Genomic DNA, 19,258 nt, shown 5'->3' with positions numbered 1-19,258 from the left:
CTATAAGCAAAGCAAGTTTCACTAAGCGGAATACAAGAGGATAATTTGAATGCTTCTTTGTTTGTACTAATTTTTTGAAAGATCATAAAGCCCTTTTAGATTGGAGAACCTTTCATCAACATCATGAACGTCAATAATGTAACTTGCAAGTTGATTCTCAAGAGAACCTATATTGAATTCATTAAAGTCATCAGGATATAATTTAGCCATTTTCATTATTTTCCTGATGTTAAAACTTGAAAAATGAGTCAATTGGATTCAAACAAGAAATTCCATGAAGAAATCAGTAGTCGCTTCGCCAAAACGATCTTTAAGTTCTTGAAGTTGCCAATCAATAATATTGCAAAATACCTCAACAAGATAATGATGTGAGACTTTATTGTCACCAAGTCTCCTTTGTGATCTTAAAGAGCTAACATATGGCTCCTCAAAGTTAGGTACCAAAATGTCATGCTTGATACAAAATAAAGACACCCTAGCACAAGAGAATCCCATTCTTCATCCCCGTTTCGCTTGCAACCTTATTTTTGCTACTTCAACAAGTAGCATGGCATTTGCCAAATCTTGCTCCTTTTTTGTAAGCATTTATTAAGCTCATTTGTGATTGCTAAAACATCACTCATCAAATGCAATATGAACGCAACCTCATATGTTCGACAAGCTTCAAGATATCCCATTGCCTTGGCTCTTTCATCCAATAATCGTGCATCAAGAACAAGTGATTCAAGAACATTAAGAATAGAGCCAAACATAAGAATAAAATTGTTGAAAGATTTAAAATGAGATCCCCAATGCGTATCACAAGCTCTTGAAAGACCGAGTTCTTGATTCAAGCCCTTACCGGTTGTAAGCTCACCCAAACCTAATGCCTCTTGAATTCTTTCTTTTTGAGAATCTCGAAATTCATCCATACACTTAAAAGAAGATCCCAATACATTCAAAATATTTGAAACTAATACTACAAGTTTTCCCACTTGAATACATTTTTCGAGACCGCAACAAGAGTTAGTTGAAGTTGATGAGCAAAACAATGAATGGAATGGGCCGATCTACTTTCTTGCCTAATCAACATTTTAAGGCCATTGATCTCACCTTGCATATTGCTTGCCCCATCATAACATTGTCCACGCACATATGATAGACTTAAGGAATGTTGAGCAAGTAAATTAGCAATTGCCCTCTTTAGAGATAAAGCACTAGTATCTTGAACATGAAAAATGTCAAGAATCCGATCCATCACAAATCCATTTCTATCAATATATCGTAAGACAATAGCCATTTGCTCCTTGCGTGACACATCAAAAGACTCATCAACTAGTAAAGAAAAGTAGTCACCATTTAATTCCTCAAGAATAGCTTTAATTGTTTCTATCTTACAAGCACTCACAATATCTTTCTGAATTATTGGAGAAGTATTTGATCATTTTGAGGAGCATGTTCCAAAGACATAATCACGAATATTATCACACTTTTTCGCATACCATGAGAGAATTTGAAAAAAATTACCCCTACTAAGTGATGATTTAGATTCATCATGACCTCAAAATGCCAATCCTTGAGTTATAAGAAGTCTTACTACATCAATCAAGCACTTAACCCGACCCAATATGTATGCTTAAATTGACTAAATTGCATCTCAAGTGCAAAATGAATAGACTGTTGTACCCGTAATAAATCTTGACATTTCTTTTTTGACTGGTTATGTGGGTTGTTCGGTAGACCAATATGTTTTCCAAGATTCTTCTTTTTCTGCCAACTCTTAAACCCAATAGTTGAAAATACTTCACCCCCACCTTGATTAGTGTTGTAGCCTTTTTAAATAGATAACAATACAAACAATAGATCGCATCTTTACTAACACTATACTCCAACCAATCATGATATACATCATCAAACCATTCTAATTAAAACGATGCATTGATCCGTAAATATTTGTTTAAGGATACTCATGCCAAGCAATCGAGGTTGACAAGGACCATTAATAAGGTATGCTCTTCTAATAACATCACGATGGTTTGGATGATAGTCCAAGATTGGGGTTCTTTCACCGATCATAATTTAAAGTACTCAAATCAAATTCTTGAGAAAAAGGTAATGGTACTTCGAATGAGGGCATTTGCTTCCCGGGTTAGGTTGACCGTGTAAGAAGCTACACCGGATTTCGGGTACTTTGGTAAAATACTTTACCGAATGTCGAGACCGAATAGTAAAAAGTAAGAATTTGTTAGAACTTAAAAAAAAAATAAAATGATTCAGAGACAAGTTTTGTTCCTTGACTTACCAAGTTACAAGTATTTTAAAGTGTTGTAAACATTTATACTTCCGTATATAACAAGCTCGTAAAAAAACCAACATAGAAGAAGAACATGGTTGCATAAACGATGTATATAAAGAGTACAATTAGTTGTAACATGTATTGATTGAATCTTTATTTAATAATCCTATCGAGTTAATATATTAGTACTATTTATCTCCTCATTTATGAATGTATATTTGGGAAACTAGAATTATTGATAACAGTTACCAGTTTTAAGAAAAAAAAACTACAATTATTGATAAAGGTAAGGAACTACAATTATTGATAAAGGTAAGGAACTACAATATTAAATGCAAAAAGGTCGTTCTTCACACCAAAACATACATACATTCATTCATGTACAAAATGATCAAAGATGGAAAATGGATAATCATACTTTCCAGACCGTAGCTCTCGCTTCTATTAGTACTATTTCCCATATATACATTCGTAAACAAAGAAGCAACAACTAAAATCGCTTAATGCTTCTTCAAGGGATCGCATTAAGCTCCAATCATCGATTGGGAGGGTAAGCAAATATATAGAATTTTAGAAAAGAAAAAAAAAATAGAAAAAAGAAGGGAACTAAGCACTTACCGAGGAAGCCATTAACGAAGACCAGAGAGATGACCGACGGCTAGCAATGGCAAAATTAATGGACAGAATTGAACAGAAAAAAAAAAGAGAATGGCGAGGACTGAGGACAGTGGAGGAAGAGAGAAAGAAAACGTAGTGGAAGAGAGAAAGAAAACGTAGTGGTTTTTTTTTTGTTTTTGAGTATTTGACTTTGAGCTTAGGGATTTGAGTCCAATTGGATCTGCCCCCTTACTACTAAACTACATCGTTTTGTTTAGTGGACGCCTGAAATAAAATGCTGAAAAAAAATGTTGATAAATTAGTTCAAACTCGCCCGTCAGGTGAATCCAACCCCCCGCACCACCGAGTCCGCCCTTTCGTTTGTGTTGAGGGGGTTCAGTATTAAATATATACACATAAAATAAAAATTTGACTCTATATAAACAATGTAATTTTTCGACTGAGGGGGTTCGGATGAACACCCTGGACTATACCTAGATCCGCCCCAGCTCTGGAAGGGTGGCAGCCTCCACATGCTTACCATCGGTATTGCTTAAGGCACTTAAAGGCTAATTTGCAAACAAAGTTTGCAAATGGCACTGTAAACAAATTGATGTGGGGGGCTGAGATGCAGCATCAACAAAGAAAAATGGGCCGCAAAAATGGAGTCACTAAAGGAAGTGAGTAAAGAGGCATATGTTTGGTTGATGAAATTCGAAGTTGAAAAATGGACTTTTTATGCTGACGATGGAGGAAGGAGATGGGGCATGCTCACAACGAATGTACTCGTAGTCTTTCAATGGACTCCTCAAATCTACTCGAGGACTACCTGTCACCGCAATGGTAAGACTAACTTTCAGGCAGGTCGTGGAGCGATTTGCGAATAGGACAAGGCAGACAAGAGCTATATTAGCCGACGAGAGAACATGGATGCCAAAGCCCTATAAAAAGATGGAGCACCATAGAAGAAAGGCAGAGGGTCACCAAATGACCAAGTGTGACGTCGTTCAACGAGTGTATGAAGTTAGAACGGGTTATTGCGACGGCAAAAGAGGAAACAAACATATCGTTATTGAGCGCACACAATCATGCACTTGTGGTAAGTGGCAAACGTACCACATGCCATGTTCTCATGCAGTCAGGTGCTTTGAGAGATGGCCAGAAATGTAACTGATTATATGGCGGAGGAATATAAGGGCATAAAATACCTTAAAGCATATTCCGGCCAATTCCGTCCCCTTGGTGATCAAGCTTATTGGCCAACCCCGCCGTTTTCTATGATTGCGAACAAGAACCATATCCGTAAATTGGGAAAAAACAAGCTAACCCGTTATCACAATGAAATGGATGTTAGCGAAAGGACTTACTCTCGCAAGTGCTCGACATGTAAGCAATTTGGGCATGATAAGCGTTCATGTGGGCAAAACTCCGTGGTGGCAAAGACATGTGGAAGTAGAAGAGTGTGTAGAACTTGATTTTTTTTTTAAGTCTATTGTAATTTAATGATGTATTTCCTTGCTAATGGAATGAAATATTTTTCAATTATTATGAACATCTCGTCTTGAACCAAAAAAGTACTTTCATAGATTTGGGAGTAAAACAAAAGAGATTAATCAAAATCCTATAAAATATGGCACTTAAACCAAAATATAACAAGTTTTCAAACGTACTTCGGAGCACTTTACAACTCCTAAAACAACAATCCAAATGTATATGTATACTTGATGTAATGAGCCGATATTATTGTACACTAAAAAAAATATTAAGTTCTATATAAAATATTTATATTCCGGTGTTTTAAAACGTGACTAACCTTCGGTCAAAGTACGCAAAAAACCTTAATTTTGAGTTTGATTTCCAGAGAATAAAGGTTGGGCTGGGGGGGGGGGGGGGGTTTAGGGACGGGTTTCAAGCACAGATTCTGTGCGTGAAAGGGCCAAAATGCAAATGTACATTTTGTTCCTTTCACGCACGTAATCCGTGCGTGAAGCCTAGTTTGGTTTTTTTTTTTTTTTTCTTTTTAATGGGTTAGTTTGGTTCCCAATTTTTTTTTTTTTGGGTTACAAAAGGGCCGAACCCTTAATGATGTAACTATATTGACACTGTATTGAGTTCTATTATTAATAAAACATAACATAATATTTTTTCTCATGGTTTTGGCTGCACTTTGACACAATTAAAACAAGTAGTCACCTTTAATAATCATGCTCAGTCAGCAGAGTCCAGTCTTCCCAGGCCGCATTGAAATCATTTTTTTGCGCGGATTGTCCTTCAAAGACACTGGTCTTTAATTTATGCTCTTTGCCTAAAAAATCTATGGATTCCAAATTTAAACCCCCGCTCAATTAAAAATAAAATAAAAAAATAAAAAATAAAAAAACGTAAGGCAAAGTTTTGGATTCAAAACTCTACCTTAAGGTAAGGCAAACTCTGCCTTATAAGGTAAGAGTGTAAACTAAGGTAGAGTTTGCCTAAGGTGGCAAACTTTACATTATAAGGTGACAAACTCTGCGTTATAAGGTAGCAAACTCTGCCTTAAGGAGAGTTTTGCAGGCAAATTCTGCATTGCGAATCCAAATTCTACCTTGTGATTTTTTTAAAAATTTTTTTAACTGAGCAGGGTTTGAATCCAAAACCCATAAATTTTTAGGCGAAGGACAAAAATTAAAGACCAGTAATTTGAGGGACGAAAATTAAAGACCACCCCAAATAAGGACAATCGTGCAAATTGCTAAATCTTAGCCCATTCCGATAATGGCTTCCTCCTACTTTTTGCCTCCAAACCCAATACGTCTCTATCTTCTTCAGTAGAAATAATGTTTTCGGGTCATTTTCTTTTTATACTATCTTGAAAAAGGTAAAATAAGTCTAATATCCTAAAGTTTCGATTATATAATTTGAATAGTGACTATTTTTCAGCTACGAGAATTGAAAAGTGGGTGCATGTGAATTTTACCCCATCTCTCCATCTATCCCATAGTCTTTGACTCTGCGCGGTTTGTTCCTATAAGATCACGGAATTTCATAGCTTCTTTGATTCTTAATACTAGGACTCCCTTTGTTTGAACTTCTTAAAAAAATCTCAGCTGCCAACTATGAACTAACCACTACCATAGCAATAGCTCTGGTCTCCTCACTTTCAACATCATTGTCCACCATGGTCTGAATTAAGCCTTAGAAACTAGACGTTTAGTTACAGAAAAAGAGTTCACGTTGTCGCAATTTCTTCGAATTGATGTTTTTGTACGTACCGAATCTGCTTACTAACTTTATCTCAACAACACTTGCAAGGACATTGACAAAAATAACCACAAGTACTCTTGGATCTTGAGAATGACAGCAATCCTTTCAACGACGGCTGTGTGGAGTGACAGTGACAACACTACAACACAAGACATCTATTGCTACAGAATACGTTGTAGCTAAAGATGAAATTTTTCATGGCTAAACATTTTAGCCACATTTTTTTTCCGTAGCATTCGTAAAGAAAAAAAACGTAACGTGGCTAAAGTTACAAACTTACAGCCATTCCGTGACTAACGACTAATACTTATTGCTACAAAATTTTGTGTCTTGTACCTAAGATGGTAAAATATTCTTGCGACGGAAAATATACTTATAGCAAATGATTTTATTCTTTTGCCACGCCAAACCAACTCTATGGCTAACTTCATGCTTTCGCCACAAAGTGAAACATTGTGACAAAAGAATTAATCTATTTTGCCACAAAATTTGAAACATTGTGGCAAAAGATGTAATCTATTTTGCCACAAAAATTTAAACATATAGCTATGCTACAACTTAACCTCTTAGAGCCCGTTTGGATTGGCTTATAAGTTTATATAAGCTGTTTTAAATTTTTGAGTGTTTGGGTAGCCAAATTTAAAGTCATTTTGTGCTTAAAATAAGCTCAAAAAAATAATTGGTCCCGTTTGACTTACCTTATCTAAAGCAAATTATAAAGCCGAAAACGTTTTATAAGCCAAAAAAAAATAAGTTAGACTACCCCAACTTATTTTTTTTAGCTTATAAGCTGCAAACAGCTTATAGGCATAAGCCCATCCAAACAGGCTCTTAGTATTAAAAATTATGTTTAGCTACAAATTTAAAGTTTCGTAGCTGGAAATCCCACATAAGATCTGAGGTTGATTTTTTAAATTAAATTTATTGATAAAAATAATTTATTGGTAGCAGAAATCTTTCCATTTCAAAGTTATTGTTATTTTTCCCTAATTAACTATTTTAAATATTCCATATTCATACATATATTATGAATATTTGTTTTTCCCTAATTAACTATTTTTAGATATTCCATATTCATACCTATATTATGAATAGTAGCAACAAAACTTTAGGTATGACTTGTTTCATACAAATAATACACAATTATATAACTAAAGTTCATGGCATTCACGATGCATCTTCCAAATTACACAAATGAAGTTTGAAGAATAAAAACTAGATACGCTTGATAGTAACAAACATCACATTCAAATTCTTGTCAAACTAAAATATAGATATTTACAAACTATGTACAATATGTTTTACATTTCAATTTTAATCTCTAAAATTCTAAAGTATCTCATATCCAAAAATAAATTAAGTATTTGTCTGAAAATTGTGATGCTCCCACCCGCCGGATGATCTTCTTGCATTCAATGAAAGGTTGAAGTAGGTTTACCCTGCATCAATAGCTGAAAGCCTGAAACAATAAAATAAAAATATTTTGTCAACAAACTTATATGTGAATCATAAAATAAAAATAATATTGATAAGTAAATTTTTATATATCTCCATAACATAGACAAAACGGCCAAACAAATGTGTGCGAAGTCATCTTCCTCTTCTCTAACTCCTGCTACTAAAATGCATCTGTAAATTCGAAAAATAAGAATAATCAGCACAAAAAGAATGAGTAAACCCAAAAGAAACTTTAATACAATGATGAAGACATGAAGTTTGAAAAATAAAAACGCCAATAGAATCTCAAGGAAAAAAAATTATATGCTTTGATAATTCTTACCAATTTTTTTAGCATATAACAAAAAGGGAAAACGCAAAACAATAAATAAAGCAAACAGAATGAACACATTTTGAAAAGATTTTTAGTTGATTTGCTCTGTTCAAATTGAAAGGGAGAAGCATCGACTTACGAGAAAGTAGTGGAGGGGGTATGGGGACTGGAGAGGGAGAAGATGTGAGAAGGATGAAGTTTAGGTTTTGAGGTTTTTATTTTGGCGAATTGGGCTTTGCATCCATTTTACATACTGAATTTACTAGTAGTATTATATTTTTCTTTCTTTTACCTCTTAATTAATACACAATTACACAACCTCCTATAAATAAGTAGGAGTAAATGAAAGTAATGGTAACATATATAAGTAAGAATATACGTTTAAAGAAATCTTAAATATTAACCTAGATGATATTGTTAGTTTTGTATATACTCATATTTCAACTATATTAAATTCTTACTTGTAGTATATAATTAGTTTTACAATAATTATTAAGTTATTAAAATAATATAAGACCATTAAATCCATAACATTTATGATTATTTAAATTGAATACAATTAGTGATCAATGTAAATATATATCATGTCATGGGACATAGTTAATTTGATATTGTCGTTATTTAAATTTAGTTAAGATAATTTTATATTTATTTTAATTATACTTAGAACTTACCTGTAATACTTTCATTAATATGAAACTGGTTATACTAGTTACATTCGTTATACACTCTTATGTTAATAATATTAATTTATTGACATTCATTTTTGAAAAAAAAAAAAACTGAAAATAATGAGATCACTTAAGTGTTACAAACATCAAATAATAATCACAAGAGATAAGATGCCTTTCCTCTATGTGTATTATATTAAATTTTCAATTCTTAATTGTGTATAATTTGATTTATGATAATTAATAAGTTATTAAAAAAAGGACCATATCGTTATAACTTTTTTTCTCTTCTACATTAAACATTTATAGTTAATCGTACAATATAAGTAGTACAAGCTTATAATTGTTTAAATTTTATATACTTAAGTATAGTTACTTATTATCAATTAGATATGATTCAATTATTCTTTTAATTATCATTGGAACTTACATGTAATACTTATATAATAAGAATTATAATATCATTAATTTTGTTATGGGGTGTTTGAACAAATTAAACTTCTAATATTACTTATTTTGAGTCAAAATAGAATTTAGAGGAGTACTCTTGGAGAAAAAAGAGATTGTGTTTGGACAATTCATTTGATAAGTGCTTTTTTTAATATTTGCTAAAAAAAGATTTTGTTAGGCGAAACTTTCCTAAAAGTGCTTTTACGTATTAAATTAGAAAAATATAATATTAAGGGTCGTTTACAATTAGTAATATTTGACTAGAAAAACAATTTTAAATATTTTTAATTAAATATTTGTTTTTGTTTGATTAAAGCTAACACATAAAATAACGAATTGTTTGTTTGTCATAACGTAATTTACTAAAATAAGTGAAATTAATTTAAGTACAAGCGTATACATGAATATCTCGAGAAATACTAAGGGCCCGGTTGCACAAATGTAATTATACAGCTAGTTTGATTTAAAAATAAAATTTAATTATAAAAAAATTAAAATTAAAATTAAAAATAAAATTTAATTATTAAAAAAATTAAAATTAAAATTTAAAAATATTTGCCTTTATGAATGATATTAAATTAGTTATTAATAGCACATTGTTTCTTGAAAATATATTAATTAATAATCATATATTTGTAACTAATATTGTAAAAAATAATTGATATATATATTTTTCAAATTAATAATATTTAATTTTAATTAATTATAAAACTTAAAAGAAGACTTTTTTTGTGAGAACATCATGGATTTGATGTTTGACAAAAAAAAAAATTATAAATATAATGCCATAACATTATTCAAATGTTTCACACAAAAAATCCATCAAATGTAAGTGAAAAATAAACAACATGCAATGTGAAAGCAAATAAATTCAAAATCCAAACGAAAAAGTTTAATATACTACTCTTAGGTCAAATTCCAACATTACATAAGTAAGTTCCAATATAACTTAAGTAAATAATTCAAAAGAAAGGGAAAATATAAGTGTATAACCTCATTAACAACAAAATTCTACTTTAATAACGTCACTCGTTATATGCCAAATTTGTTAATGACTCGTTCTTTCCAATAGTAAGAGGTGTAGTTTCAAAAATTAGAATAATAACACGGTTATGCTAAATGAATAAAATTAAAAAATTTAAAAAAATACGAGCAATTACATGGAACCACAAGAAGTAAAGGTTGGGAATGAGAAGAAAGGAAATGAAAAATAAATAATATAAAAAGAAATATACATTTTAAAAAATAGAAATAAAAAATAAATTAAAAATCAAAAGAAATTAAAATAAAAAAATTAAAATAAACAAAAAAGAAACAAACTAAAAAGTAACCCTGTAATTACAGGGTGTAATTACACCCAATTCTCAACTCCCCATTGAGAATTGGAGAGTGTAATTACACCCTCTAAATTACACCAAATTCCCACATAACTGTGTAATTACTTGGTCAAACAAACAGGCTAAACTGTGTAATTACACCCAATTCCAATTACCTGGATGGCTTTCCAAACAGGCCCTAAATCCTTCAATGTATAAACACTTGTCAAAATAAGCATTTAAATATATGAAGAGATAAAAAAGAATTTTATGCCTTTCCTCTATGTGTATTACATTAAATTTTCAATTTCTTTATAAATTGTGTATAATTTTTTTATTTTATTAAACAGTTATTAAAAAAAAAAAAAATATCGTTATAACTTTTTTTTTTTCTACATTAAACATTTATAGTTAATCGTAAAATAATTATTAAATATTTGTTCTTAAATTATAATTGTTTAAATTTTTAAGATAATTAAGTATAGTTACATAAATATCAATTAGATATGATTCAATATGTTCTTTCTAAATAAGCACTTAATATATATGTAGTTACTTATATAATTTAAGAATTATAAAGGAATCATATAATTTTGTTATGGGGTGTTTGAACAAATTAAACTTCTAATATTACTTATTTTGAGTCAAAATAGAATTTACGAGGAGGAAGAGGCGATTTTGGAGAAAAAAGAGATTGTGTTTCAATGGACAATTCATTTGATAAGTGCTTTTTTTAATATTTCACTAAAAAAATTTTGTTGGTGGTAGCTAACTCGAACTTTCCTAAAAGTGCTTTTACGTATTAAATTAAAAAAAATATAATATTAAGGGTCGTTTACAATTAGTAATATTTGACTAGAAAAACAATTTTAAATATTTTTCATGAAAGAATTTAATTAAATATTTGTTTTTGTTTGATTAAAGCTTACACATAAAATAACGACCTGTTTGTTTGTCATAACGTAATTACGGGGATGCGATAATTACAAGCGGCCGTTGCATTAGGTTGCACAGAATGTAATATATACCTAGTTTGATTTAAAAATAAAATTTAATTATAAAAAAATTAAAATTAAAATTAAAAAAAATTGAAAAATATTTTCCTTTATAAATGATATTAAATTATTTATTAATAACACATTGTTTCTTGAAAATATATTAATTAATAATCATATATTTGTAACTAATATTGTAAAATATAATTGATATATATTTTTCAAATTAATAATATTTAATTTTAATTAATTATAAAACTTAAAAGAAGACTTTTTTTGTGGGAACATCATGGATTTGATGTTTGACAAAAAAAAATATTTATAAATATAATGCCATAACATTATTCAAATGTTTAAATCCATCAAATGTAAGTGAAAAATAAACAACATGCAATGTGAAAGCAAATAACTTAAAATTAAAAATATAACCGAAATTCAAAATCCAAACGAAAAAGTTTAATATACTACTCTTAGGTCAAATTCCAACATTACATAAGTAAGTTCCAATGTAACTTAAGTAAATAATTCAAAAGAAAGGGAAAATATAAGTGTATAACCTCATTAACAACGAAATTCTACTTTAATAACGTCACTCGTTATATGCCAAGTTTGTTAATGACTCGTTCTTTCCAATATTAAGAGGTGTAGTTTCAAAAATTACAATAATAACACGGTTATGCTAAATGAATAAAATTAAAAAATAAAAATAAAAATACGAGCAATTACATGAAACCACAAGAAGTAAAGGTTGGGAATGAGAAGAAAGGAAATGAAAAATAAATAATATAAAAAGAAATATACATTTTAAAAAATAAAAATAATTAAAAAGTAAAAATAAAAAAGAAATAAAAATAATAGAAATAAAAAATAAATTAAAAATCAAAAGAAATTAAAATAATAGAAATAAAAAAAATTAAAATAAACAAAAAAGAAACAAACTAAAAAGTAACCGACTTTTTACGGGGCGGAGTTACACCCAAGAACTTTCAACTCCCATGAAAGTGGAGAGTGTAATTGTGGGCACACCCTCTAATAGAATTACATGAAGATATCCCACACAAGGTGGGAGTGACATCGGTCAAGGACAAGACGGGAAGCGAGTGTAATTTTGGACATGTGAAGAAGAGACACGTATTCCGGTGGGTGGCTTTCCAGAGGTTGGTTAAATTCTTCAATATATAAACACTTGTCAAAATAAGCATTTAAATATATGAAGAGTATCAAAAAAAGTAATTTAATGGAGGCCTTTGGAAGATTAGGATAGAAATTTGGTTGTTATCCTTTTACCCGAGTAGTTGTAAAAATTGCTCATTCGTTTATTGCCAAAATTATTTTTTTGATTTTTACTAAACACTTATATTTGTTGGGCCTTTGTAAAAAAAAAAAAAAAAAAAAGTGGCACGCAAAAAAAAAAACTTTTAATTGTCTCTCTAAAAGCGTAAATAATTATTAAATATTTGTTCTTAAATAAGTGAATATTGTTTTAATACTTCTTTAAGATAATTGTCTTGTTTTCTCTCTTGACATAAATCTTTCGTAAGAACTACTAAATTCTTCAATATGTAAATACTTGTCTAAATAAGCACTTAATATATATGTAGTTACTCTAAATACCTATTTAAGTTATAAAGTAGACATATAAATAAATATCTCTAATACCATTAAGAAAAATTTGAATTTTACATACATAATCATATAATTAACATCGAAAAATAAATTGTTGCAACAAAATAAAAATTGAGTATGCAAAAATTGATAAATCTAAGAAATCAGTTGATATAAGGTTTGAGGCTACAAGTAAATGACTAGTATTAAAGATTATTTTTTGCATTTTAATCTTTGTTATTTGAAAGTTACTTAATTTTTAATTTTTAAGCAATTACTATTAATTTTTTCTATCTTTTAGGAAAATAGTCTAACTTTTATATTTAAAATGATTTTTTCCATTAAAAATTCTTTAATTGCTTTAGACCAAATATTATCATGATTTTTGTAATAGAAGCAAAAGCCAAAAACATTCGTCTAACTATGAAATTTTATCATGTACAACTAATTTATTGTGGTTAAAATAATAATAATAATATTGTAATGATAAGTAATTAACTTCAAAAATTTATTGCCACTTTGAATTCATGGCAATTTTTTCTTGACAAATAACTGTAACTATTAAGAAAATCATTTTCACGGTCTTTTATAACTTGATTCAAGGATATTCATTTAGCTACGAGATTAATTTAAGGTGGCCAAAATGTTACAATTGCTACAAAAGTTCAAACATGCAGCAAAAACTAATTTAGCAATGAAATTTTAGCATAACCGTAAAATACGTGGCTATATCATTTTCTCATGAAAAGTAATTGTAGCTAGTAAATCAAATATTGCCACGATCCTTTAAAGCTTGAAGCAAAAATATTTATTTAGCTATATCATTTGTATATTGTGGCTAAAAGGTTACTATTGCTACAGTAACTTTAAAAGCGTGGCAAAAAATTATGATTAGCTACAAAATTTAATTGTAGCAATAACTTTTTAGCTATATCATTTATTTATTGTGGCTAAAAGATTACTATTGCTACAGTAACTTTAAAAGCGTGGCAAAAAATTATGATTAGCTACAAAATTTAATTGTAGCAACAACTTTGTAGCTATTTAAGTACCTATTGCTACGATAATTAATAACTATAACAAACATATAGAATTAGCTTTGCCATTTAATTTTCGTGGCTAAGAAATTTTAAGAATTTGTAAATAGCTACGGAATTTTAATTTTTGTAGCGATTGATAGGTATTAGCCACGATTTCTCATTTTATAGCTAAGATTTCGTAGCTATATATGTGTTGTGTTGTAATGCAAGTACGTGATTGGGTCCAGCCCCATATTGTTGAAATCCCATGTGCTAATTGACCTGGCTGATTTCTTTTTCCTTGGAGCCAAAGTTTGGCAAGATCTGGAGGAGAATTATTTTCCTCCTGTAGTATTCTTGGAGGCCACTCTTTGCTCTCCTATAAATGGAGAAGGTTTCTCTTCATATGAAGAAGGTTTCTCTTCATCTCAATCACACGAAACAAAGAGAGAAAAAAGAGTGAGGCATCACAGATAGGAAAATAGTCTGTGAGGAAAAATAGAGAGTGTGAGCTATATTGTAGTGAGGTGGAAAATCTTAAAAGAGGGTTATTTCTTGTGAGTGTAGAGTAGTCTTTAGACTATTTTACTCAAACCTACAAAGTGTAAAATCCTTGTTATAGTGATATCAGTTGCTCCTCTCAGCCGGTGATTTTTTCCCTTTTGGGTTTCCACGTAAAAAATCTTGGTGTCATTATCACTCTTTTTATTCTTGTTGATTAACTATATCACAATGCTACATTATTATTTCACTATAAATACCGTCAACACTATTTCTGTGGCGGGTTTATTTCCAACAACTGGTATCAGAGCACAGGTTCTGCTCCTTTACAGAAATATTTTTTGCTGTCGGTTGTACTATACTCAGTTAAAAAAAAATGTCCGGAGTAAAGTACGAGGTAGCAAAATTCAACGGTGATAGCGGTTTCTCAACATGGCAGAGAAGGATGAGGGATCTGCTCATCCAACAAGGGTTGCACAAGGCACTAGGCAGCAAATCCAAAAAGCCCGAATCCATGAAACCTGAGGATTGGGAAGAAATGGATAAAAAGGCAGCTAGTGCAATCAGGTTACACTTGCACTAGCTTCGTCGATGATGTGGTCAATAACATCATCGACGAAGAAAGTGCATGTTGTATCTGGACAAGGTTGGAAAACCTGTACATGTCTAAGACGTTGACAAACAAAGTGTACCTAAAGATGCAATTATACGCCCTGCATATGGGTGAAGGTACAATTTTTTTTTGTCACATTTAAATGTGCTTAATGGATTAATCACGCAGCTGACCAAAGCAATTATTAGCCTTGCATATAGGTGAAGGTACAATTTTTTTTTCACATTTAAATGTGCTTAATGGATTAATCACGCAGCTGGCCAACCTCGGTGTAAAGATCGGGGAGGAAGATAAAACCATCGTTCTCTTGAACTCGTTGCCATCTTCTTACGATAATTTGACAACAACCATCTTGCATGGTAAGGACTCAATTGAGTTGAAGGATATCACATCAGCTCTTTTACTCAATGAAAAGATGAGAAAGAAGCCTGAAAATCACGGCCAGGCTGTCATCACAGAAAGTAGAGGCAGGAGTTACCAAAAGGGTTCGAGCAACTATGGTAGATCCGGTGCTCGTGGGAAGTCTAAGATCCGATCCAAGTCAAAAGCCAGAAATTGCTACAATTGCGATCAACCAGGTCACTACAAAAGAGATTGTCCAAATCTAAAAAGGGGCAAAGGTGAAAGTAGTGGTCAGAGGAATGACGACAACACAACTGCCACAGAGCAAAACAATGATAACATTGTTCTCTTCATAAACGAGGAAGAAGAATGTATACACTTAGGCAGATGCATGGTCAGAATGGGTGGTTGACATGGCAGCATCTTACTATGCCACACCAGTAAAAGATCTTTTTTGCAGATATGTAGCAGATGATTTAGGTACTGTGAAAATAGGTAACACCAGTTACTCAAAAATTATGGGGATCGAAGACATTTGTATCAAGACAAATGTCAAAATTGGTTCTGAAGGATGTGCGTCATGTACCCTATTTGAGGTTGAACTTGATATCGGGAATTGCTTTGGACCTAGATAGATATGAGAACTGTTTTGCAAATAAAAAATGGAGACTCACCAAGGGATCATTGGTGATTACAAAGGGAGTTGCTCGTGGCACGTTGTATAGGACAAATGCAGAAATATGCCGAGGTGAATTGAATGCGGCTCAAGATGAGATTTCTGCAGATTTGTGGCATAGAAGAATGGGTCATATGAGCGATAAAGGATTGAAAATTCTTGCCAAGAAATCACTTATTTCTTTGCCAAAGGTACAACGATAAAATCATGTGACTACTTTTATTTGGTAAGCAGCATAAAGTCTCATTTCAGACATCGTCTGAAAGAAAATTGAATATACTTGATTTGATATATTTTGATGTTTGTGGTCCAATGGAGATAAAATCGATGGGCGGTAACAAATATTTTGTTACTTTTACTGATGATGCTTCATGACAATTATGGGTTTATATCTTGAAAACTAAAGATCAAGTGTTTCAAGTTTTCCAGAAGATTCATGCTCTGGTGGAAAGGGAGACGGGTCGAAAGCTAAGCGTCTTCGCAGTGACAATGGAGATGAGTATATTTCAAGGGAATTTAAAGGGTACCGTTTAAGCCATGGGATCAGACATAAAAAGACAGTTCCTGGAACCCCACAACACATTGGTGTAGCTGAGAGGATGAATCGCACTATTGTTGAGAAGGTGAGAAGCATGCTCAGAATGACTAAACTTCCTAAGTCATTCTGAGGTGAAGCAGTTCAGACAGCCTGTTACCTGATCAATAGGAGTCCATCAGTTCCATTGGATTTTGACATCCCGGAGAGAGTTTGGACCAAGAAGGAGGTGTCCTACTAGCATCTGAAGGTGTTCGGTTGCAGAGCTTTCGCACATGTACTGTAGGAGCAGAGAAAAAAGCTGGATGATAAATTTGTTCCCTGTATATTCATTGGATATGGAGATGAGGAGTTCGGGTACAGACTGTGGGATCTTGTAAAGAAGAAGGTCATTAGAAGCAGAGACATAGGCTTCCGAGAAAATGAAGTTGGAACCGCCGATGATCCGTCGTAAAAAGCCAATAATGGTACAGTCCCTAACCTTGTTACCATTCCTTCTAACCATCCCAGAAGTGCAAAAAGTATGACCGACGAGGTTGCTGAGCAGGGGAAGCAACCTGACGAGATTGCTGAGCAAGGGGAGCAATTTGGTGATTATGCCGAGCAAGTTAAGTATCCTACTCAGAAAGAAGAAGAAGAAGAAGAAGAAGAAGAACAACAACAACAACCTCAACCTCTGAGGAGATCAGAATGGCAAAGGGTAGATTCATCCAAGTACCCTTCTCAGAGTACGTCCTCATTAGTGATGAGGGGGAGCCAGAAAGTCTGAAGAATGTGTTGTCCCATCTAGAAAAGAGCCAGTGGATGAAAGCCATGCAAGAACAGATGTATTCTCTATAGAAAAATGGCACGTACAAGCTGGTTGAACTTCCAAAGTGTAAAAGACCACTCAAATACAAGTGGGTCTTTAAAGTCAAGATAGATGGAAATGGTAAGCTGGTCAGATACAAAGCTCGATTGGTGGTAAAAGGCTTCGAACAGAAGAAAGGTATTGATTTTGACGAAATTTTCTCACCTGTTGTTAAAATGACTTCTATTCAAACAATTTTGAGCTTAGCAGATAGCCTAAATCTTGAAGTAGAGCAGTTGCACGTGAGAACTGCATTTCTTCACGGAGATTTGGAAGAGGAGACTTATATGGAGCAGCCAGAAGGATTTGAAGTATTAGGAAAGAAACACATGGTGTGCAAATTGAATAAAAGTCTTTATGGTTTGAAGCAGGCACCAAGGCAGTGGTACAAGAAGTTTGACTCATTTATGAAAAGTCAAACTTACACAAAGACCTATTCTAATCCATGTGTATACTTCAAAAGATTTTCTGACAACAACTTTATTATTTTGTTGTTGTATGTGGATGACATGTTAATTGTAGGACAAGACAAGGAGCTGATTGCCAAGTTGAAGAGAGATTTGTCCAAGTCATTTGACATGAAGGACTTGGGCCCAGCACAACAAATTCTAGGGATGAAGATTGTTCGAGAATGAACAAGCATAAAGTTATAGCTATCTCAGCAGAAGTACATTGAACGTGTACTAGAATGCTTCAACATGAAGAGTGCTAAACCCGTTAGCACGCCCTTTCTGGTCATCTAAAGTTGAGCAAGCAGATGTGTCCTACAACAAAGGAGGAGAAAGAGGGCATGACCAAAGTTACTTATTCGTTAGCAGTCGGAATCTTGATGTATGCAATGGTATGCACTAAACTTGATATTGCTCATGCAGTTGGTGTTGTTAGCAGATTTCTTAAAAATCCCGGAAAAGAACACTGGGAAGCAGTCAAGTGGATACTCAGGTACCTGAGAGGTACTACTGGAGACTGTTTGTGTTTCGGAGGATCTGATCCAGTCTTGAAGGGTTACACAGATGCTGATATGGCAGGTGATCTTGATAATCGTAAATCTACTACTGGATACCTGTTCACATTTTCAGGGGGAGCTATATCATGGCAGTCGAAGTTATAGAAGTGTGTCGCACTTTCTACAACTGAAGCAGAGTACATTGCCGCAACAGAAGCTGGCAAGGAGATGATATGCTGAAATGGTTCTTTCAAGAGCTTGGATTTCATCAGGAGGAGTATATCATCTATTGTGATAGTCAAAGTGCAATAGACTTGAGCAAGAACTCCATGTACCACGCAAGGACGAAGCACATCGATGTGAGATATCACTGGATTCGGAAAAAGATAGAGGACGGATCTATGCAGGTCAAGAAGATCCCTACAAGTGAGAATCCTTCAGATATGTTCACGAAAGTGGTACCAAGAGACATGTTCGAGCTATACAAGAAACTTGTCAGCATGCACTCAAACTAGAAGCCCGGCGTTGCCTCCTTCAGGTGAATGGGACTGGAGGGGGAGATTAATGGGGTCGGATCCCATATTGTTGAAATCCCATGTGCCAATTTACTTGGCTGATTTCTTTTGCCTTGGAGCCAAAGTTTGGCAAGATGTGGAGGAGAATTATTTTCCTCCTGTAGCATTCTTGGAGCCCACTCTTTGCTCTCCTATAAATGGAGAAAGTTTCTCTTCATCTCAATCACACCAAACAAAGAGAGAAAAAAGAGTGAGGCATTCACAGATAAGAAAATAGACTGTGAGGAAAAATAGAGAGTGAGCGATATTGTAGTGAGGTGGGAAAATCTTAAAAGAGG

General features: G+C 32.5%; 1 protein-coding gene and 1 long non-coding RNA gene across 2 annotated transcripts; both read right to left on the bottom strand.

Annotated features, from left to right (window-relative positions):
• Positions 1-530: 530 nt before the first annotated feature.
• LOC132043132 (uncharacterized) lies at positions 531-6,031 on the bottom strand. The gene is made up of 3 exons (XM_059433613.1): positions 5,978-6,031; positions 1,093-1,396; positions 531-973 (listed from the first exon to the last, which is right to left on the bottom strand). Exons 1-3 carry the CDS (start codon positions 6,029-6,031, stop codon positions 531-533), a joined length of 801 nt encoding a protein of 266 aa, XP_059289596.1.
• Positions 6,032-7,337: 1,306 nt separating this feature from the next.
• On the bottom strand, positions 7,338-8,096 carry LOC132043148 (uncharacterized). The gene is made up of 2 exons (XR_009411683.1): positions 7,679-8,096; positions 7,338-7,574 (listed from the first exon to the last, which is right to left on the bottom strand). It is a non-coding gene; the product is annotated as an uncharacterized LOC132043148 (long non-coding RNA).
• Between the last annotated feature and the right edge of the window lie 11,162 nt (positions 8,097-19,258).

Source organism: Lycium ferocissimum, unplaced genomic scaffold (genome assembly GCF_029784015.1).
Source record: "Lycium ferocissimum isolate CSIRO_LF1 unplaced genomic scaffold, AGI_CSIRO_Lferr_CH_V1 ctg215, whole genome shotgun sequence".
NCBI lineage: Eukaryota > Viridiplantae > Streptophyta > Magnoliopsida > Solanales > Solanaceae > Lycium > Lycium ferocissimum.
This window is presented reverse-complemented; position numbering and strand designations above follow the sequence as displayed.

Bases quoted from the DNA above. Each gene is read 5' to 3' on its own strand.
- LOC132043132 (XM_059433613.1), bottom strand. From the start codon at position 6,031: ATGGTGGACAATGATGTTGAAAGTGAGGAGACCAGAGCTATTGCTATG. The intron at 1,397-5,977 runs GTTAGTTCATAG...CCAATAATTCAG, and splicing joins GAGCTATTGCTATGGTAGTG to AAAGATATTGTGAGTGCTTG. The intron at 974-1,092 runs GTGAGATCAATG...AATGTATTCAAG, and splicing joins TGGGGCAAGCAATATGCAAG to TGGGAAAACTTGTAGTATTA.